Below are 23,861 nucleotides of genomic sequence, written 5' to 3' on the forward strand. Positions count from 1 at the left end.
GCTGTGCAGCGTCTCAGTTTAGACCGACGCATAGTCTCGCAAAACATATATTTCTGAGAAAAACTCCAAATAGCTCAATATAAATTGAACAGAAGCCACAGTGTGATAGGGGTGGTTAGGTAGCCCAGTGGTTAAAGCGATAGCTTGTCACGCCGAAGACCTGGGTTCGACTCCTTATATTGGCACAATGTGTGAAGCCCATTCCTGGTGTCCCCCGCCGGAATATAGCTAAAAGCGGCGTAAAACTACACTCATTCCTTCACTCACTGTGATGGGACATTCATCACTTTACCGGATTGTTCCCACTGTCCCAATGTGCAAAGCTTATTACCTTTCACTAAACATGTAGCATGTTAGCACCCATAGCTGTCCTAGCCAATGTTATGATACTGCTTACTCCACTCGTGTTTCATTTCAGAGTGAGACTAACAATTGTTTAACTCTGGTGCTTGTTACATTTCTTACAATTCTATACCAAAGTTCTCCGAATATTTACGATTTATAGTTAGGAATACATCGTTTATTAGAAGCAACATTTTACTTCATACTTGACGTAAATCTAGTTTAGAAGAACTTCACTGGGGCGTTGTATATAAACTACCGCAGTCACTCATCAGCTCCGACAAGAAACAAAGAATGTAGTATGACGTGACCAAGTAAATAACATCACCGGTCTGTCATGTGTCCAAATGAGAAGCCAAGACATGTGCGTTATCACTTGATCAGTTAAATCAGTTAAATAATGTCATGCATGTGAAACATCAAAATATCAGATAATAATCTAAAAGATGATTAAAAGAGAAAAAAACACCTAATGTATAAAAAAACATTTAATTATCTTCCTCGTTCAGTTTCAAAATTGATACCCTGCGTATATTATCACAAAGTAAAAGATTTCAATCTGAAACTGAAAATAACATATCTTGAAATATTAACTCTGTCGGACAAAATCTCAATCTCCCACATGGAATCGTTTTCACATCGCTCCGATTTGCACTGAGTATGATAAAACAATGGACGGCTCTTTGTGTGTGGTATTCGTAAATACTCGCCTCTCTCCGTGGCATACAAGACTTGCCGGAATGACACGAGTTGTTACGAATGCGTGTGTGGGCCTCTACTCTTCGGTATAAATCGGGAGCTGTAGCGGTAGTTCGGTGAAATCTGAAATCCTTGCAAATTCAGTCATTTAGGTCAGGCAATATACTTCAGTATTCCTCTATCAGCCTACCATAAAGTAAAGTCTGACACTATCGACATACAGAAACAGTTTCATTTGGTGATATATATATTACGTCAACACCAAATAACCAGTGTTTATCATCTACCGATGATATTTCGTAACGAGCAAGGAAAAATATCGGTGAAAACAAGGCATGACGTGTTTGCTATTTAACTGCAAAATAATTAATCGAATAATCACATCTGGATCGTACAAACAGACATGTTTAATTTCGGAGACAACGTCCGAAGGGCGTAGATCTATGATTGTACGTCATCAAGCATACGAACGCCCATTTTACTATCATAGCAAGTGGGGTAGCCTAGTGGTTAAAGCGTTCGCTTGTCACTCCGAAGACTTCGATTCCCCCATGGGTACTATGTGTAAAGCCCATATCTGGTGTCCCCCACCGCGATATTGCTGGAATATTGCTAAAAGCGGCTTAAAACAATACTCAGTCATCCATTCATACTATTATTGTTGACCCACAGAGGTGAGCTACAAAGAAAGTTGTCTTGAAGCCTTCAATCACCCTATGCCAATGAGCGTATTTCGGCTTTAAGAACAATATACACGTCTATAGACCGCATTTGATCAGTAAACAGTCTCCAACGTTTTTTTAGTTTGTTCTATCCGTGTCCATCTGACGAAGCCGATCCTCAGACTGGAGCCTTCCCCATTGTAGGTCGACCTACCAGCCTTAATTTGGCTGGTAGAGGAACTGGGTCGGATGTGACCACTTGAAGAACATTGCCGCGAAGGGTTAATTGGGCTACTGGCAGAAAACGCACATCCTGCAACCTTCTGTAGAGGTTTGGCCATGTCAAGAGCTTTAATAAAACATCAAAGTTCCTCCAAATATGCAGATATGTCATCTAAGATTCCACCGATGAAGGAAATGGTAGTACATAAAGCCTTGTTGGTGGAACTAGACGAGATGGCTACATGGCAGCGTTTTGTTGAAGTGGATTTCAGTGTTGTCATTAAATGGAATGGTGGCTAAAAGGACCATTGGTATTTTTTTATGAAAAACATAGCTATTATGAACACATTTCGTTTTCAGTATTTTTATATGTATCAAATATAATCTTAATTAAATCGTAGATGATTTGTGAACGAAAAGTGCAGTTGTCTTGGTAAAACAATGTCCCACGGATGATTTGGCTCGTCCGCGTCCTAAAACTCGACACGGAAACCCCTTAAATATTTTGCCTAAAGATCTCAAGCAACTTTTTGAATTGATTCATTAATGAGCTGCCTAAACATCGTACGAATTCAAACCTCGCTCAGCATAATTTAATAGAAGGCTTAAGTACATTATTAAGTCTGAAGTTTTTGAACCTCGCCTTCGAGTAAAGGAGCTCTTTCCCTTGTGTCAAAACCTGGCATAGATAGAGAAAAAACGCTCCTTTGAAATATGGAACATGTAACAATCGGTCCACTTCTCACGACCTGCTCTGAGGAGTATTTAACACTGTTCAGATGCCACCGTGGGGTCAACTGCAGGCAAGGAGGCACTCTTCCCCTCCACAACCCACCCCTACCCCACCAACATAATTCCCCTAATGTTAGACTTCTTCGCTACTTCAGGTCAACACAAGAGCAATATGTAATGAGGACAATTTGTAGTGGTCTGCGTGATGGACCTCCTTTCGCTATCGTATATACGTATACGATATTACAATATTTTACGTTGATAATCCAAACGATGTTTGAACGAGTATAAAATGTCTTCCTATACTTTTATTTTACCGTATCACCAAATACATTTATATCAGTTGAGTGTCACACAGAAAGAATACATATCAATGAATTAATCAATTAAGCAAGAATACCATTATGCTACAACCAGTTAAGCAAGAATATCATTACGCTACAAAACGTTTAGCAAGAATGTCATTACGGTACAAGTTTAGCAAGAGTACCATTATGCTACAACGAATTAAGCAAAAATACCAATATGCTATAACGAGTTTTGCAAGAATGCCATTATGGAATAACGAGTTTAGCAAGAATACCATTGTGCTATAACGAGTTTACCAAGAATACCATTATGTTACAACGAGTTAAACCAGAATATCATTATGCTACAACGAGTTTAGCAAGAATACCATAACGCCACAACAAGTTTAGTAAGAATACCATTATGCTACAACGAGTTAAGCAGAATTGCCATTATGCTACAACGAGTTAAGCAGAATTGCCATTATGCTACAACGAGTTAAGCAGGCCTGCCATTATGCTACAACGAGTTAAGCAGGCCTGCCATTATGCTACAACGAGCTTAGCAAGAATACCATCATGCTACAACGGGTTCAACAAGAATACCATCATGCTACAACGAATTCAGCAAGAATACCATTATGCTGCAACGAGTAGGATATGTCAAGCAAGAATGTCATTTATATGTTGCAAAGCTCCCACGATCGTTCAGTCATGTACGATAATCGTCTTAGTCCACATATCGTTGTCAGATATTCCGGAACTATAAAGGTTATTCATATTACAGGGGCAGTGTGGGTAGTCTAGTGGTTAAAGCGTTCGCTCGTCACGCCGAAGGCCCGGGTTCAATTCCCCGCATAATACAATGTGTGAAGCCCATTTCTGATTCCCCCGCCGATATTTTGCTGGAATATTGCTACAAACAGCTTAAAACTCACACTTTATGTTACAGGTTATTTCAATTTTCTGAAATAACACTGCATGTTGATGTACCAAGAATATGTATTTGCGTTTGAAGAAACTGAATTCAGATATCGTTTGTCTGACGGGATGTTTATTAGTCTTTTAGATTTTTACTTTGATGCGGTTTATTTGTATTGTGCATGGAAATATCGACTCTTACATTTCAAAATACTGGACAATGACATGTCATTCGTTCGCTCGCTCAGATAAATTTTCCGTCGGTTCCCAAACTGAACCCGTTACATCAACAAACAGATCAAATAATGATCACAGCTAACTGGTGGCATTTTAGAGTATCCAACAATAATATAAACGTTCGTGTTTTGTGATGTATCTGCCAGTCTTTCATTAATATATCATTAGGTTCAGTAGCATCTTAAGGAAACACATACACAAACCCACCCACTGTTTCAGTGGAACAAGGCTCAGTTTGTGTATTGGGATCGTCGATTCCACATGGTATAAACATATTGCACCTTTGTACTTGAAAATATGAATATGCATTTCTTAGCCGCTATTATATGACGCAGACAACAAAAAGAATATATAAAAATTCAACACTGCTGGCGCCTGATAACACAAATGTTCTTAACGCGCTGCTCACACTCAGTAGCTGTTTACCGTTTGACACCAGTTTGGTTTCCTAAGCAGTTCCAGATGGTTTTTACATGTTTCGCACGTCAATTTGAGGAATGATTTGGTCACGTGTTATCTTAAAAAATAAAAACATTTCTTTTTGATATGAAAAACGTTCTTGTTTCAGCCCCCATGAATGTTGAGATTTTGCGTGATATAAACGCGCCGCATGCGCTGTAGGGAAACAATGCCCGTTTATAAAGCGACCTGTACACCGATATCTAGTCTGTCTAACAGTCCCTGGACCGCAATATTTCCTTCTAGCTTACCCCTCCCCGCAATACTAAAGCCCCAAAGGAAGCAAGTTTAGATTTCCCACCTCACCGGGGCTCCTTTTCAATTTAAATGATTTCTTCTTCCTGGGACTTTCACATTAGTTTTATTTCTCATGCTCAGTGGAATCTGTTTTGGCAGACTATCGAGACTGATATTCTCTTCGTGTTATTCGTTTATCGAATACAGCTGTTTAAGCATGTCGAGATTGAGGAACTATTTAATGCTTTCACGAGCATTCGAGAAGAAACCTTTATTGGTTCTTTAGGGCAGTGCCCTGATACGGGGACAAGAAGTGACTCTGACACCCTGTTACGGTTTGTTTGTTTGTTAGTTGTTTGGTGCCGAGATATTTCAGCTACATTGGGTCGGTCTGTAAATAATCGAGCCTGAATCGAACCAGTCAATCCAGTGATCAGCTTCATGAGCACCAACATACGAAGGTGGGATACGATGACATGTGTTAGCCAACAGCGAGCCTGACCCCCGGGTCCTGTTAGTTGATTCTTACGACAAGCATGGCTTGCCGAAGATCAATTCTAACACGAATCTTCACGGGTCTCGTTTTACTATAACACGATTTAGGTTTTAATAAATGGGGTTTTTTTTACAGTTTCACCTGATACTTTCCATTTATCGATTATGTTGGGCATGTATTGCTTACTATTTGCATTATCGTTGGGTTGGCTTATTGTGTGTGTACACCTTGGCGCCGAAATGCGTCACTGTGAGACTGTCTACTAGTATTGTACTTGTAAAACAATGCCTCCTCTGCGTGATCGCCTGTGTTCGTATGTAAACCTGCAGACAGACGTATTGTTTCATGTAGATGCTGGAAACAGTTGACGTGTGGCGAGTAGTTTAGGGCGTAGAACTGTGAGAATGTGAGAATGTGTAAGTGAGTGAGTGAGCGAGTGAGAGAGAGAGTATGGTTTTACGCCGCTTTCAGCACTATTCTAGCAATTACACAGCGGAAGACAACAGAAATGAGCGTCACACATTTTACCCATGTGGGGAATCGAACCCGGGTTTTCGGCGCAACGAGCGAAACGTTTAACCGCTAGGCTACCTCACTGCTCGAAAACGTATTAGTAAAGGAAAATAAAGATCTACCAAGACCATACTTACGTTAGGATTTTATACTGTGCTTTGGAGAAGGAATTATCAATTATAATTAAGTCGACCATATGTAATCAGTTGTTCCCTGTATGTTTTATGTATTGCCAGGTTCCAATAATAAGGACTGATTTGTTTGACTTTAAACCACGATGCGCCTTTGTTGATGTTCTCTCAGAATCGTGTGTCTCCTCATTCAAATGTGTCGAAGTTTTGTTGTATTTATTTAAGCTTTTTGCTTTTTATTGTAGTTTAAATTATAATATCATGTTAGGAGATAAAGAATCCTCTACGGATATGCAAATACCATCTTCGGAGATGACAGTATCTTCTGCGTAGATGGAGGTATGTGCGCTACATAGACCATGCATCTGCGTAAACTGTGTTGATGGAGCAGTTGCTACTGTTTGGGTGTCTACGATTTTGACAGACGGATACAAAACGTGATGTGCGCGTGCGCGTGCGCGTGCGCGTGCGCGTGCGTGTGCGTGTGCGTGTATCTACAGTTTTGACAAACGTATACACTTTAAGATGCAAATCCTTAATGAAACTGAAATTCATTATATACATTTTTGTCGTATTTTTTCCCAACTTCATGAATACTAGATAAAAAAACAATCGCGTTTCCAAGTCGTATGTCTAGAAATACTGATAAGTGCACTGAGAAAAACTAACACTGTATACAATCCATCATGGAATCTCGACTTAATTACAACAGGATCGCATACATTAACTCTAATTATGACTGTCGTGGTGTTATCCACGTGAACCTTGTCCAAAAGGTTATGTACATTCATCAATGCCAGCATGTGTTTTTCGGAGACATGGAACTGAGTGAAAATCGGATAGAATTTTATCACAAGATATATTTCAACATGTCTTTATTCTTTGAAAATAAACGAGAGACCAAAACCCCACGATCAAGGAACGTAGGCGTCAGCCTCCAGTGGCACGCTGGCGCCAAAAGCTAATAAGAAAATGTTAAAAAGATTAAATTTGTTGAAAAACGTTTTGTCCAGAGCCGCGTGGTTCTACTTAGGTTACGAGAGTCGCCGAGTCTTCAGTCATTGAAAATCAAGAGTCTGTCTTCCTGTTAAATTTCCCTAATGGTGATGACATTGCTTAAAATTATTTCTAACGTCTGAATCTAACTTTTTAACCCCCCGTAAATTAAATTTCTATATCTATTCACCGCCTGGTGTTTTATGCAATGAAATAAGCTAATTTACTCTGATATGTTCCAGTCTGGTGATTTTTAAATGACCTTTATGACTTCATGACTTGATTAATATGTTTTGACACTTGCTCCTAATTACAGGCATCACGGCTGAATAACATTCCCAGTTTAATTCTATTTTAACAAAACCTATTTTAAAATGAGTTTTGAAAATATCTGCTAAACTGAAGTATTTTAAGGCAATCGACAACATGTCCAGTAAAGGTGGTCATCGAACGTTGTACAGAGACTAGAAGATGTAGAATATCACGTGATCTATTAACTACGTGATGGAATTTCTTGTTACTGCACACGGCCGTAAAAACTATAGGAGGACATTAAATATGAAATATGAGTGGTTTTTAATACAGCAATAACGTAAGTCTCATTCTTTTATATAACTTTAGCAGGTTTCGTTTGCCTTGAAATTTTGGGGACAAGGTGTTTTCCCGCAGTTAGACACTATACCTGGATGCTCGAATTTGGCTCGTTTTAGTTTCTTTATAGCGATGATGGTATGAACACAGGTCAGCTTTCGGAGTAAGGAACTGCAGCAGATTTCGTCACATTTTAATAAATACTAGTGACATTTTGAAAGAAGTTACACTGTCCTTCGTCATGTCATGAAATGAAACCTTTAAGTTTGATTTTTGTTGTAACGTGTTCCTTTTCACCAGCACCCTTGTCTATACGTCTGTCGTAATATCTGTGTTAACATAACCTTCCATAGTAGAAATGTGTATATATGATCCTGAAATAGACCTTCATGCCAATGGTAATACATACTCCGCCATTGACAAACAACCACTGTATTACCCCGTTTTATTTGAAATCATCAAAAGTGTAAGTTCGATAATCGACTGAAGACGATGTGGTCAACTGTTAACTGTTTCGATATAGAATGAGTCGATAAAACCGAATTACCTAGCTGCTTTTTGTTCATCTAGTATTCCCATGAACAGCCGTTACTGACGGCGTCCCTCTGATGCAGTTGGGCATGAGCTTGCTATTGTAAGTGTGGTGTGAAGCAACATGCATTTAACATTTATCTTTGATCGACAAGCTCATCAAGAACGACATTCATTCAAAAGTCATCTTGGAATGACATGATTATCAAGAACGACATTCATTCATTTAAAATTCCTCTTAGAATGACAGTTTCATAAAGAACGACATTCATTCAAAAATCATCTTAGAATGACATGATTATCAAGAACGACATTCATTCAAAATTCATCTTGGAATGACATGGTCATAAAGAACGACATTCATTTAAAAGTCATCTTGGAATGACAATTTCATCATGTACGACAACCACTCTCGTTAATGTTGGAATGATCAGATCATCAAGAACGGCAATCATTCAAAAGTCATCTGGAATGACAAGATCGTCAAGAACGACAATCATTCAAAATTCATCTTAGAATAACACGATCTTCAAGAAAGAGATGCACACCATTCATCTTGGAATGGCAATTTCAACACGAACGACAACCATTTAGAATTGATCTTGGAGGAAAAGATCATTCACTCAGCGACAACAATGGTCTTTGTGCAAGGTAAACGTGTGACTACTACCTATGGCCAAGAAGAACCAGCCAGGTTAAGAAAAGGTGTTGTTATTGTTGTCGTGTCATGTCCAGACTCAGGTATCTGACCACCTATAATCGGACGTTGGGCGATGCTCACAATATCAACCAATTGTTTGTATGATCCCGATTCCATTACGTACAGATGGCTATGTCAAAGGTAGGATATAACTCTGAGGTTAGACTAAGGCTTAGACTCTGAATATATATAGTTTTGATATTGACAAATAGGTCCATTTAAACTGAAAAGGGGCCCGCAAATGACCAGCTGTTGTGAACCTGAGGAAATCTAGACTTGCTTCATTAAAGGCTTCAGCATTGCAGGGAGGGCTGAGCAATAGAGAAAATAATGTGCTTCAGGGAGTGTGGGACAGACAAGTACGAGCTAAATAAACACAAATTAACACTCGAATGACGCCTTTACAAGACATAAAGTAAACGTAGCAATATTTTAAAGATTTGTACCATTTTTCTCTTGCAAATCTCGTAGGCATCTGGCAAAGTCGTGACTCTATACAGCATAAATTAGTCTCCTTTCATCACAGATCGTGACAATCTCAATCTTAATGCCAATTATATAATTCTGTGAGGGTGGTGCCATTCGACTTTAATGCATCCTAATGGTGTCTGGAGACTTATAGGACATAGTTTGCACCCCTGTGTATATCCAGTGAGCTGTATACGTGTTTATGTCAATGCAAGGCCATTTTAAATGAGGTGAAAAATGGAAACAATCTTCAAATGCTGTCACATCTCGCACATATCAGTGTTGCTATCGCGGTTTGTTTACAAGTCTTATCAGTATTTTAGGTGTAGCAGAAGGCCTAGAAAACGTTATTTTGGGTATCCAGTACGTTATATTTAATCCTGCAAATTAATTTGGAGCCCCAGAAGAAACAAGTCTATGAATAACGGACATAAACAGCGTCCTGCATGTTGTTTGTGCTGTGTCTAGTACAGGGCTTTTTTTTCGAGCTCTTTTGTACATTCCCTGATTAAAAGAAAGAATTTTAAACATTTTAATGCTCTTATTGCGTATAAAAAGACAGAGCGGTGCACTGTATCTATATGGGGTCCTTTTGTCAAACTTAAAAAACCCAAACCGGGGGCTGAATGACTCTCTTACTCGACAGGGCCAAGGATGGTCAGGTCGTTTAAGGCCCCGCAATTCGCTTTGCTGAGTTGTGTCCCTTGGCGATACCAGAACACTATGATTGTTGATGTAGATCAGATGTTTAAAGTACAAATAACTGGATTGTTTGGATCATGTTTGAAAATTTACGATCTGTCTTCATATTGCAAACAATTATCCGACAACGTCGTCGTTGTTGTCATCATCATCATCATCATCGACCCGTAAAGATTTGATCTTCAGTAACCGATTCTTGTCGTAAAAGGCCACTAACGGGATCGGGCGATATGAGACTCGCTGACACATGTCATTGGTTCCCAATCTCGCAGATCGATGCTCATGCTGTTAAGCACTGCATTGTCTGGTCCAGACTCGATTATTTACAGACCGCCACCACATAGCTGGAATATTGCGGCGTAAAACTAAACTCACTCACTCGCTCAGTCACTAATGACGGAGAAATCAATTTTCTCCTTACGAGATAAATAGCACGTAGTTTTGGAATACTTCCTTAATATCACATGCTGAAATAGACAACAGGAAAGTGTCGCTTTGCTTTGCCTCATAGTGCCAAGCCTGTGCAATGCACGTACTTATCTGCAATGAACATGTCCAGATAGATTGAGACCCTTGAACGACATCCACTGACCTTTGGTCGAGGAGCGTCATGTCGGGGCGTTGTGCAGTGTCTGTCTATTTCACTGTCAACTTGACCATAAAAAGGTATCACACTATACAGTTCAAATACTGATTGTTGGTAATGTTTCGACCGATAAAATATCACATTGTGTTGTATATCTGTATGGGTTGTGACAAGATGATATATCTGCACTGTATATCTGTATATCTGTAACATTTTATTTAATTGAACCGTATGGAAATCGCAATAAAGATAGCATATACACTTGAATTACCCCAAAAATTACAATCGCCTTAACAGTGGAAATGAAAGTCCAAACCAGAACGGTGCTAATTCTATCCTGACCATTTAATAATCGTTTCCATTTCAAGTCATCATAAAACTGTATACTTTCTTTTGCTAGCAAGATCAGGAAAGAATCGGAAGTATATCATATCAAAGAAAAACTCATGGAAACGAATAAGGGAACACAAGAAAGTGCAAGTGTTCCCTTATTCTTTTTCAGGTTTCGTTCTTTCTTTCTGGAAATAAAGGAACACATACTCTCACGTTTGATTATGTTTATTTTGTAAATTGAATGACAAAAATGTTGTTGAAGATGAATTTCATGTATTCCTGAAGTGTGAACGCTTTTCGGATTTAAGATTAAGATATATTCAGAAATATTTGACTGATTGTTGATCCAAATGCCAATTTTATTAATGTTATGAAAACAAGTAATGCCTATGTTATTAAAGATGTTAGTATGTTTCTGTACTATGTACTTCAGCGCACTAGAAATGCGTCTTTTAAACAACATGTGCACTAAATCCAACACCATATGCAAATGACTGTATGATGGGCCTGTGGCCTTTTACGGAATAAACTTGTCTGTCTGTCTGTCTGCCTGCCTGCCTGCCTGCCTGCCTGCCTGCCTGCCTGCCTGCCTGCCTGCCTGCCTGCCTGCCTGCCTGCCTGCCTGCCTAGCTGAATTGAACAAGGCAAATGGGACAGTGATTGATTAACGAGTAAATTACACATATGTGTTGATTGATAACCAAGAACACGTGGATTTTGAAGCCAAGTGAAAGCTTACAGTCATTGCACAATGATTACAGGCAGCAGACTGAAGTGAGATTAAACTGCACTTACTGGTTTAGTCGTTTGTCTCTTGTGCACAGGTTTATAAGTATGTTTGTTGTGTACAGGTTTAATTGATTGTTTGTTTGTTGTCAACAGGTTTAATTTGTTTTAGTGGCACTTTAGTATAAACTGGTGTACATCATCATGGCCACCGATCAACGTTGTCCATCTTCTATGACATTGTACGTTTCACAGAGACGATGTTCTCATATAACATCAGTAAATAGAACGTTCACGAACATCGTTCAAACTGTGAAAGAACGCGTTAGGAAGGTCCCCAAGGCAGAAAGAAAATGAAATTATTTCAATCAAGTTTTAACATTTTGATAATCGTAGTTAAAAAGAACAACATTTCACATAAATAATGAGACAAAATTGGAACATGTGTAAACATGCTGTCAAACATTTCAAATAAACGTAATTAATGGTTGCATTATAACATCGTTTGTAAATACAATCTAAAAATGTTTTGCCCTTGTCGTTCCTCACAGATGTAACCCCAAATGACCCATCGTGTCTACTAAATTTGATTGAATCTCTAAGTATATAGAAGTAAGAATGTTTACACAACTTCACAAAGCGAGACTAGGCAAATCAACATATAGCCCCCGATACCCAGGAGGCTAGTGGCAGCACACAGATATTGTTCGGCATTTTTCGAAGCGTTAAAAAATATTGGTTCCAAATTTACATTTGTTTTTGTTTTTATTTATTCAAATAATTCTCAATAAATTGTTATTGTGGATGATTATGGGTCCATATTAAAGCATTGTGTATCTGATGAGGAATGTATATCGTAAATTTGACTCTTTTAATTTGTGAAAGATTAAGTAGGTACTTCTACAACGTGACTTCGTTCAGTATGGTACCTTATCCTGTGTTTCGAAAATTCACTGATATTTGTCTTCTTGATATCTATAGGTAACTGAAGCCAAATGATATCCCACATCAACCAATATAGAACAATTATTCTGCAAGAAATACAAACACGAACATATCGTTACTGAAACATGCATTGTCATATTGTCACTGAGGCGTGGATAACACAGAAATATGTCTAACGAAACTTATTACTCGGAGATTTGGATAATACAGAAACGTCTCTGCTGAGACCTGGATAACACGGAAACATCTGTACTGAGACACGGATAACTCGGAAAAAATCTGTACTGAGACACGGATAACTCGGAAACATCTGTACTGAGACACGGATAACACGGAAACATCTATACTGAGACACGGATAACACGGAAACATGTACATGTACTGAGACACGGATAACGCGGAACCGGATCAACGTATTTGAGCACTTCGGTGGTAGGTCAATGTTGAAAATTGTTTCAGCAGTCACATTCGTGCTCACATCCGGGTAAGCACATTATCCAAATTTGATCAGGGGAATGAACTTGCAGACTGTAAGGATGCCAATTATGTGGTTGTTATGTACTGAAATAATTGGCACTGTGTCGGCAGAATGTATGTCGCGACCAGTAGCATAGTTTGGAAAGGGGCCGGTGAGGTAGCCTAGTGGTAAAAGCGTTCGCTCTTCACTCCGAAGACCCAGTTTCGAGTCCACACATGAGTACAATGTGTGAAACCTATTTCTGGTGTCCACCAGTTGTGATGTTGCTTAAACGCTGTGTAAAACTAAACTCACTCACTCATTATAGTAGGAGGGAATCCTGTTATTATCCAGCCAGCCGGTTTGGTTTGGTTTCGGGTTCTTTCATGAATAGCTAAATCTAAATCTAAATCTAAATCTAATCAAAGAGCATGTCGACCACTAGGCTACCCCACCGCCCCTGAAGTCGTTTAAGAAGTGGCGAGTGAAACTAATACGCTACTGCTTTGGACGCATTGTGTTCAATCACGTCATGCGTGGCAGTGCGGTCTGCAGATTGGAACCATTTCCCAGAGTCACGTGGTCTCCTGGTCTGCACTCTGTTACTTTCCTTTGTTCCCCAGTTTCTAATCATAGAGAATATGGTAAAGGTTGATCCTCTCTGGCCAAGAGAACCGAGTGAATCACATGTATTCATAAATGTCGAAAGAGATGTGAACAGCATAGAAACAAATCAAAGGGGATGATACTGAAACAGACTGTTTCAACAATTGTTCTCCTGAAACATTTCCTATACGAGGTTTGAAAAGACAGTATGCACGCACGAATGCGCACACACAAACGCATACATACTGGCCTTAGATGCACGCACATATACACATACGCGTATGTACACATACGATTTTATTGTTGTTTAATGTCGCAATAGTCCAGCTTTAAGAACGCGTATGGAGAGAGACAGAGAGAGACAGAGGGAGAGGGGGGAGACAGAGGGGAGGCAGAGACAGGAGGAGGTTGAGGAGGGAGAGACGAGTAGACAGAAAAAACAAAGAAAACACTTCCGGTTACATGTCAAAGTTCGCTGTTGACCCAAACCCGGGGACACGATTGAACGATGATAACATACTTGCAGCTTGTGAGAACTAGCCCCTTACTGTTGCCGTGAAAATGTGATAAACGGTGAATATAGTGTTGCTACTTGTGAGTGAATAGAAAAGGAAAACCCTGCTTATGGTAGATAAAATTTAGTCATACAAACACGTGTGTACTCAGGATAGATATGGGGTACAGTAATTTCGAGCGCTTACTGACGAAGATGATGGTGGGTTTTGACGATGATGATGGTGGTGGTGGTGGTGGTGGTGGTGATGATGATGATGATGATGATGATGATGATGATGATGATGATCCTGTTTGTAATGCCTAGCATAGCTCTAGCGATAGTTGTCTTACCCAGAAGGAATATTCAAAGTGACCGTCCCTCATATTTTCGCCAGGGGTTCTCACGAAGCACATATGATTTTCCTCCCCGTCATACGAAAGTATACCGTTAGGAAATAACAGCCCAAAACACTTGACATCACATTTGGCTGAACAGGGAGACCGCGCCTCGTCACTTCGACCTGGCCACGGAGGTGTGACCTACTGAGCGGTCAAGTACACAGACATTGTCAAGCTGTGGTCATTGACTTCAGTATGTTCAATATCGAAACGAAACAATCCCCTGAAAATCGACAAAGAATCAGTTTTCGTTTATTATTGACGTACTTTGTGAACATTCATTTTATTTTTGTATTTGTGCAGCTGCTTTGATTTGCGCATGACAGATAAGGTGTATCAGAAAGAAATATGTTTCTTGTGATTGAATCTAGTTTTAGGCCGCTTTAGCAATATTCCAGCAATATCACGATGTGCGTAATCGAACACGGGTCTTTGGTATGACAAACGGATGCTTTAACCACTTCGCTATTCCACCGCCCTATTTTTTGTAAAAGTGTGGATATCTCACTATTTGTGATGAATTTCCAGTTATTAGAGAGTGCATTACGGCGCAAACTCAAGTGTTTCTTGAAACAAGAAGTGTCTCTCATTTATTGCGCTGATAACACGTCAACGTTCCCATACAGCCGGGACGTTGTTTATAATATCAACCACTGATGTGTCTATCTACATATCTCCATCGCACAGTCTGCTTATTTTGAGACAAAGCTCTAAGTCATAGGGTGCGGTGGGGTAGCCTAGTGGTTAAAACGTTTGGCTCCTGGTTCGATTTCCCAAATGGTTACAATGTGTGAAACCCATTTATGCGTACCCGGCCGTGATATAGCTGGAATATAGCTAAAAGTGGTGTGAAATCCAACTTACCCACTCACTTCTTTATAAGTCTACTAATACATTAAGAGGGGGTTGGAACAAACCCTACGCTGATTGTAAGGCTAAATCGTCCAGTATTTAAAGAGGACCTAACTAATGGTTAGAAGAATGGGATGATGACTTTTATGGAGAAACATGTACAATGTGAATGACCCCTCACCCCCAAACTTGTAAGTGTTCCCCTTCCCTCATGTCAGGTAAGAAATCGCTGATGCACCTCATAGTGCATGTGTGCAACATTTATGCTCCCCTTCCACCGACCCTCCAAATCACCATCACATTTCCTAGCTATAAATTATCATTGGCTTGGTTAGTAGGGTGCCGATTATTCATTAGGATTGCGAAGTAAACAACAAACAGTCAATCCTTCTACAAACCCTGGTCCAACTGACAGTAAGGTATGTACGTATGTACACAGTGCCCCCTGTCTGTCGTAAAGTTTTGGTTTGCTAATTGAGTGTAATCGTATCCAGACACTGTCAGAAATGGTTATGCCAGATCAAATTCAGTTTAAGCCTCCGTGGTTGCTGCAAAACGGTTGACACATTAACTCTCTTTTACTGAAAACATCGAAACGACCTTGCCATGTTGTTTCAGGCGAATAATTAATATGTGATGTGTCTGTAATTCATATGAAAGATAAATGAAGCAGATTCGAAACCGCATTAAAACGAAGTACTGAGAAGCAACGAGACCTTAGCTCAAGACAAGAAGGTTTGGGTTTTAATGTGGCATGGTGGTTTTTGTATTGTTCGATATATGGGTTGCTATCATCCCTATCTTCCAAACAGAATACATTTAAAGGGGTGGTAGGATAGGCTAGTGGTTAAAGAGTCCCCTCATCACGCTGAAGACCCGTGTTCGATTCTCCAAATGGGTACAATGCGTGAAGCCCATTTCTAGTGTCTTCTGCAGTGATAGTGTTGGGATATATAATGCTAAAAGCGGCGTAAAACTTAGCTCACTCACAGACAGAATTAAAATGGATTTCCACTCACTCACCCGCACGAACATATGCGGACGCCTCGCAGCAGTGTAAGTCCAGCTATGGAGAAGGAGCGACAGTAAGATAGCCAATTGCTTAAAGACAAGAAATGGAGATGCTATTTGGTAGAGGCGGAGATATTTTTCTGGTGCACTAATGTCCTCTCTGGTTTTCTCATGAATTCAAACGTTTTTAATACACCTACTTTGGCAGATAGAGCTGCATACTTCCCGGCTAGACTTGGACCAGCGTTCCAAGATGATCCGATACACCCTTTCTAGAGATTAAGAAAATGAAAGTGTGGCTTTGTCTTTTTGTGGGATGAGCGGTAATTATCTGTCACTTAAGTTCTTAGCGATCTCTCGCTTCGTTCCAAATACCTCACGCCAGATATTAAATACACAGCAGACCTCCAATGACGACGCCATGGCAAGATCTCATGTCTGCAGTACAGCCTTAACTATAACGGAATCGCCAAACCATTTTTTAAAAAAGGTAAATATAAATCCGAAATAAGTTTACTATATGGCTATGAGTGAACGGTTTGTGAAAACTGACTGTGGGGGCAAAAATAGAAAGACGGTCTGGCACAACAACTTCGTTGTTGATTAATTGGTGTCGCCGGTTTTTCTCAAAAGGTGCATCTGTTTATATTGAAACGTGAACCCCCTGTTATCAGCGCTTAACACACTGCTCCAATTGTTGCAAGCTGACTACTGGATCTAGCGGTGAAATACACCGATTTCCTTCGAAACGAAACACGATCTCTCCTTTGAGTCACCGAATGTTAGCAAAAAACGAAAAAGAAGGTAGATTTTTTCATTTTATTTACAAGCATGTGAAAATGCACTTGAACTAAAATATGATGCATAGATGAAGTGCAAGCAAATCAGATAAGGACGTTATGAAACATGCTTCTCAGTTTGAAGCTAAAAAGTCATGACCTGTAAAAATAATGAATGATAATTTGATATAAGGACACAGGCGTCGCACCGAAGTAAACCTTGTATTTTAGCTTGGGTTGAGTTTCCAAATCATAAGACCTCACATGCATAAGTAACAAGGAGGTTGCTAGCTACAGAAACCTTTGAATGTTTCATCTAAACGTGATGAAATAAACGTCAAATGTGAAACGTTTTCTCAAAATTCGGTTTCAGTTTGAGAAAAAGAGAACTGAGTTCAGTCTTTAAAAGGAAAACGGAAGAAAACCATTGTTTGGTTACTGAAGTACAATTAAGATAAAATTGACAATTTGAAGATATATATGAATACAAGATTCGTATTATTTTATATTACGCTTTCAGCTTGAGAAGACGATAACCTTCAGATTATTTTCAGGGAAACAGAAAACAATTGTTTAATATTTAGTGCCATGACACAGTTAGGAATATGCTTTTTGAATGGATATATAATATGAATCGAATGAACAGAAGGGTCCATTTATTTCATGTTTACTTTATCTGTCACTTGAAATATTTAATAGCTTACATAGATTTGAGGTTAGAATGGGTGCCCTGCAAAATGTCGTTGTCGAGAGAGGAGACAGAGGGAATCGGGCGCTGAGGCTCTACGACTTCTTGACCGTATAACCTCATACCCATGGTATCGGTTTTTACTCGTAATATCAATCACTGGATTATCTACTAGAGTCAAGACTTACCTATTCAAAGGCCTATGTGATACAGCAGGAACATTGCCGAGTGCGACAACAGAGTTACCAAAGTCATGTTAATTTCAAATTTTCAATTTCAATCCAAATGGAACACCTGAAGATAAAGGTAAATAAAGCACTTACTTTTCGGCCTTGCCAAAATGACCAGAAGTAAAGACGAGAAAGCACAGACGGTGATAAATCCTTGAGCGTTCCTGGCCATAACGATATGAAATAACGTTGTATCCACGAGCGGCTACAGCACTATATCAAAGACAGGATGTCAATTTCATTTTCCTTCAGACCTATACCAGATTCTCGACTTCCTCCCTAAGTCGTTTTCGTCAATGCCCTATATCCACAGTCAGCAAAGGGGCGAACCACAATAGGTCATTAACAGTAAGTTTTGATTGACACGGGCTTTCTGGCTTAATAAGACCAGCTCGGGCTGTGAGTGGCTATCGCTCTCCGCCGTCAGGTTTAAGTGAATTGTTGATATAAATGCATTGAAAAATTGCCGCTTTTAAATTAAAATAGATGAGGTGTTTAAGAGATGTGGGCGGGCGTTGGTGGCGTGCGGGATTATTAAGTTGAAAGACCACATGGGATGGAGACTCGTCCGTGTACACGCCTCGAATAAATCAGTTTTTAGCGGATTAAATTCCGCCGATCTAAGATAGAGAGTAATAGTTCTGGAGGCATGTTAAACAAGCAAGTGTTTATTTCTTTCTTGGCATAAAGTTGCAGGGTGATGTTGACGGTTTTCAAGATAGGTTTCGCGGTCATATCAGAGGCTTGGGGTCAAAGTTGAGCCCACAATACATATTTTACCCAAGTTTGAAATTTAGAGACGTGTGATTGATGACACCTATCACAAGAACAGCCACTTAAAATTTGATCCAAGCGCTAGGATTTGAAATGTCGTTCCTTTAAAAAGGAAGATGATGTGGAAAAATGTTCAAGGAAGATTTTAATCTAGTCAGACAACATCTCGATGTCAAGGGAAGGTGTTGTGCTCGTCTACCAACATTTGTTGGTTCGTTTTGGTTTGAAGACAAAAGTGTTTTCGGTTAATCTAATCTCATGGATGCAGCTCGGTGACGCTCAGTTAATCGCTAGTGTGTGTGTATAAATCATTGTGTATGGTTATAGATGTTCAATATCATTCCGTTGAGGCTGACAGCGCAGGCACTGTTGTAGACGATGTCCAACGTTGAAACGTCTTTTTTTCATTTTGTTTGTTGTTTTCATTAAGCAATATTTCTAAGAAAAGTCGTTTCAGTGGGGTAGCCTAGTGGTTAAAGCGTTCGCTCGTCACGCCGAAGATCCGGGTACAGTGAGTGAAACCCATTCCTGGTGTCCCCTGCTGTGATATCGCTGGAATATGGCGTTAAATTAAACTAATCCACTCACATTCTATAAATAGTCGGATCTGAAACAGACAATCCAGTCATTGACATCATGATCATTTGGGGGCACGATGACTAATCCATGCTTTTAATTGCTGTGGGATATTTATTGGGAATTAGCCACTCAGGCGACCTGTCTCCAAAGAAGGAATATCGATAGCTCATTTTTTTTATTTTTAGTTTTTATACTTTCGATTTACTCCATGTGGAACTGAGTAATCTATTCGCCTGACCTACTGACCTACTGACCTACTGACCTACGTCTGTATACACGAATATTTCCATTTTTGTAGAACTTATATCTTTAGCAGCAACTCTGTAGCCTTGCTCCTAGGGTGTACTGAGTGCTAAGCCCTTGCATGTATAATAAATCTATACTTTGAAAAAGCAGGCTTGGATAAGCGGACAGATTATTTATTTATTTATTTATTTATTTATTTATTTATTTATTTATTTATTTATTTATTTATTTATTTATTTATTTATTTATTTATTTATTTATTTATTTATTTATTTATTTGAAATTCTAATGTAAAGTATCAATTTTTACCTTAAAGACATGTGCAAGTCTAGTTGGGAAGGTGACCGCAACGTTAAATTATAAGTTAACTTTTAACTACGTATGTTCTACAGTTAAGTGTCCACCACAGTTCCTTGTTTACAATAATGCGTATTAACTGATGTCAGTTATGTTGCACAAATATTAAGAGTGCTGCACATTGAAAAAACAACTTTTATCTAAACGTTCGCGCTCCAGGGTTATACTGAATGCTAAGTCCATGGATGTATAGCAATTCAATCGTTCAAAGAATGCAAGTCTAGAGGACGCCATTTTGTTAGAGGAAAGCTTACATATTTTAGAAATTATTATTTTAACTATTAATTGTAAGCTTATAGACTTGTGCAAGTCTAGATTCAGAACTAATGCCGGCTTGATAATGCCAGCTATGAGATATCAATCCACACTTAAACATGGGTAGTATTACCCATCTGAGACCCGGTATACTGCCTTAGAGTCGAGCGGTTTTATTCCCATCCAGGGTAACAACAAGTAGCATTGTAAAGGCCTACGCGTGTGACGACTGGAATCGAGTCACAGACCTTCTTGTCTTCGAGCAGGCGCCCTATATACTCACAAGACCATGGCGATGGTTATGTGGTTAACATGGCTGCTGAGACGCCTGAATTTGTGTATATGGGCCGGGATTGTAAGGTATTTGGGGCAGTAGTTAAAGCAACAGATGTCATATTTGGGGTAACACTTTCTTAGTTAAGTACAAGAGTCAGGGTACCCCTTCGGTGGCACACAAAGTCAGCCGCCTAATCCGCTCAGCCACCGCGACTTCTGGTAGTTAAAGCGTTCGGTAGACCCGGGTTCAGTTCCATGGTACAATGTGTGAAGCCCATTTCTCGTGTCCCCCACCGTGATATTGCTGGAATATTCCTAAAAGCGGAATAAAACACTCACTTTGTGTCTGAGGCATTTTGATGCCTGTGTCCTGTCAGCAACACACAAAGTTTACGAAATTGAAATTGAAAGTGATTTGGATGAGTGAGTGGGATTGGGTTTACGTCGCTATTCGCAATATTCGAGCAATATGACGGTAGGGGCCGCAGAAATGGGCTTCACACATTGTACCCATGAGGGGAATCGAACCCGGGCCTTAGGCGTAAGAAGCAAACGCTTTAACCATTTGGCAATACCACTGCCCCAACTGTCATTAGAGCTCACGATCAACAGTGGTTGGAGTAAACAAACAGTACTTTTTATTGTGGCTAAATATTGATATTTCATTTGATTCACGGATGTTTTGACTTAAGACGTATACGACTTTCCATTTGATATTTAACTTTTTCAACTGGTTCCACAATTCAAATGTCACTGAGCTCTTTTCAACAGATCATGTGTTGCATGGCACGTGTGTTTTTCACTATTTGTAAACCCGAACGCGTTGTTTAAGGCGGACATTTCTATCACTGACTAAGATATATCTTAATCATGTACCACCCCGTGGCCATTGTATTTAGTTCTTCATCGCCCTTATCAATGGGTGTTCATTCTGTACGATTATTCAAGCCAACAATGCAGTCGGCACCGTTCGGATCATTCCGTGAGGTTTTGACCTTAGCGGTGTGTTCTGAATGAGTCACACCTAACCAACCAATAAAGTTGTGGACACACCAGAGTTCAGTATATACTAAATGTCAGTCTTTGTTTGGAGATAAGATTCGCGTGAAATCGTGTTCATGAGAGCCTTTTCGATGAAGGCCTAAACGGTTTATAGATGTGATCAGTCTTTTGATACGATAAAAGTTCATTTGTAGCACTCTGGTATTCTCACCTGGCTATGCTCAGAGTCATTTTTCAGTTATTTTGGGGGCAGGTTGGGTTTAAGAATTGTACCATATGCTGCTAGCTCACACCAATGTGACCTCCATGTCACATTCTGTCAAAAAAAAAGTAAAAATGTTACCTTTTCGATGCACCCACATTCCACATTGCTGTGATTAAATGAAGTTCAACTTTATAGGGTGGGTGCGGTGTATTTTTAAAGCAAAGGCTCAGAAACTGTGGCCGATTTTGTTTTGCTGCCTGCATCCCCCACCCCAACTCAACACTGTCCTCCACACCTTCACTTCTCCCTCATACAGACCCTAAAGACGGTTTTTCCAAGAAAGGCCCCTCGAGTCTTAAAAAGGTGTCAAGTCAAGATTTCAAAAGAAAATGGAGGAAGTCCCAAGGCTCCTTTACATTATATCTTATTTTCCTTTTACTGTGATTTTTTTCTCTGAAATATGTTCATTTCAGAGATAATTGTTGGTCTTTCCTGTTCGTTACGTCATTTTGCATAAGCCGAAGTATTATTATCTTTTCCGTAACCTTGTCTCCATCGTCAAGCAGCTGACCTGTATGATTGCTGTTGTCGCATTTGCATTAAACACACAGTAAATATTAACATTGATCCATTTAACTTCCTTGACTCGGCGAATCCATAAAAGTGCCATAAACTCGGTGCTTAATCTGATATTTGGTGTTAGCGATACTTGCTTCGCGAGGAACTGGTTTAATAACCGCGGCCTCAATACGGCGCCTTGCCTCCGACCCGAGACCGTATTCTAATTTGACAAGAAAGAAGCCCTTGTGGCTGGGATACTTCAACCCGTGCCTCAGTCTCCCTGTCGCTCATTCCGTCAATCATCCCAAGGTAGGTCAGTACATGGTCACGATGGATCACAATATGTTAATGTTATACAGTACAAGGCTATATGTGTTTCATGTGCATAGGCAGCGATGGTTTTTATAACTGTTTTCAAAACTATAGACAAAATGTTATCATTCCCTGAAAAGGATCCGTGATATGTACAATTTGGGGAATTTCACTTTTGACAGAAGACACCAAATCGTTTTAAGTCAAATCCGGAGCGGTGGAGTAGCCTTGTGGTTAAAGCGTCCGCTTGTCATGCAGCAGAGCAGGTTCGATTTCCCACATGGGTACAATGTGTGAAGCCCATTTCTATGGTGCCTGATTAGGGACATCGCTTTCACGCCTTAATATTCGATTATATATACTATTTTAATAATTTGTTTTCTGGGATTGGTAGCCTCTTTCCGGTCTCATTTTAATGAGATTTCGAAGAGAGGAGTTGCACTGGAATGAAACGTGTGATTTCAAAGAGTTCGTGCAAGACGACCTAGTTTCAGAAAGCAGCTATTTACATGTCTTCAATATGCTCCTTCATAGGTTAACGCAAATTCGCACAAAGTTTGCATTTAGGCATGATGGCCATGTCTAGTCTTGTGGTTACTTAGCACTTCCATAATATATTTCACCGTCAGTTAACGTCGGACTGAACGAAGTCGGAAATATAGTAAGCAAACTTGCAGTAAGGTCACTGTTGGTAAGTGCGTGGAATTTAAAGTTATCTCCCCCATTTGAACTTACCCCCACCCCAACCCTTTTCCCTGTGATATACACACATACACACTCTCTCTCTCTCTCTCTCTCTCACACACACACACACTCCCTGTCTGTCTCTCTCTTTCTCTCTCTCTCTCTCTCTCTCTCACACACACACACACACACACACACACTCACTCACACATATCTTCTCAAAAAGCTGTATCTATATCCGCCCCTGCACAGGATAAGATATTCCGGGACAAGTCTTCATGAAGGTTATAGAAAGGGGCGAGTGATGACGAATGCCTTCCAGATGTTTCGGGATGGACCAGTTTCCGGGACCTATAGAGATGTACCTCCGATCTGCCTTTCAGACTGAATTTACCTATCTGAAAACAACGAATTTCTCACTGCTTGCAGTACCTTTCTGAACTGGGGCCTAAATACATGTATCTGGACAGTCGTCATAAATTAATGTTCGTGCTTGTTGCTGCCACTCATTTGATCAATTGCGTTGACTTTCATTGAGAGACGAATGTTCTGATTACTCACTGAATTTCTGTGGCCA

At 39.8% G+C, this 23,861-nt stretch overlaps 1 protein-coding gene across 1 annotated transcript in view; it reads right to left on the reverse strand.

Annotated features, from left to right (window-relative positions):
• Window positions 1-18,374, reverse strand: part of LOC137292206 (angiopoietin-1 receptor-like) — a 52,048-nt gene extending 33,674 nt beyond the window's left edge. Inside the window, exon 1 of the mRNA XM_067823769.1 lies at window positions 18,127-18,374. Within this exon, the coding sequence (XP_067679870.1) occupies window positions 18,127-18,205 (79 nt within the window). The 5' untranslated portion in view covers window positions 18,206-18,374. The remainder of the gene's footprint in view (window positions 1-18,126) is intronic.
• Window positions 18,375-23,861: the final 5,487 nt, after the last annotated feature.

This window comes from Haliotis asinina, chromosome 7, assembly GCF_037392515.1.
Source record: "Haliotis asinina isolate JCU_RB_2024 chromosome 7, JCU_Hal_asi_v2, whole genome shotgun sequence".
NCBI classification, from domain to species: Eukaryota; Metazoa; Mollusca; class Gastropoda; order Lepetellida; family Haliotidae; genus Haliotis; species Haliotis asinina.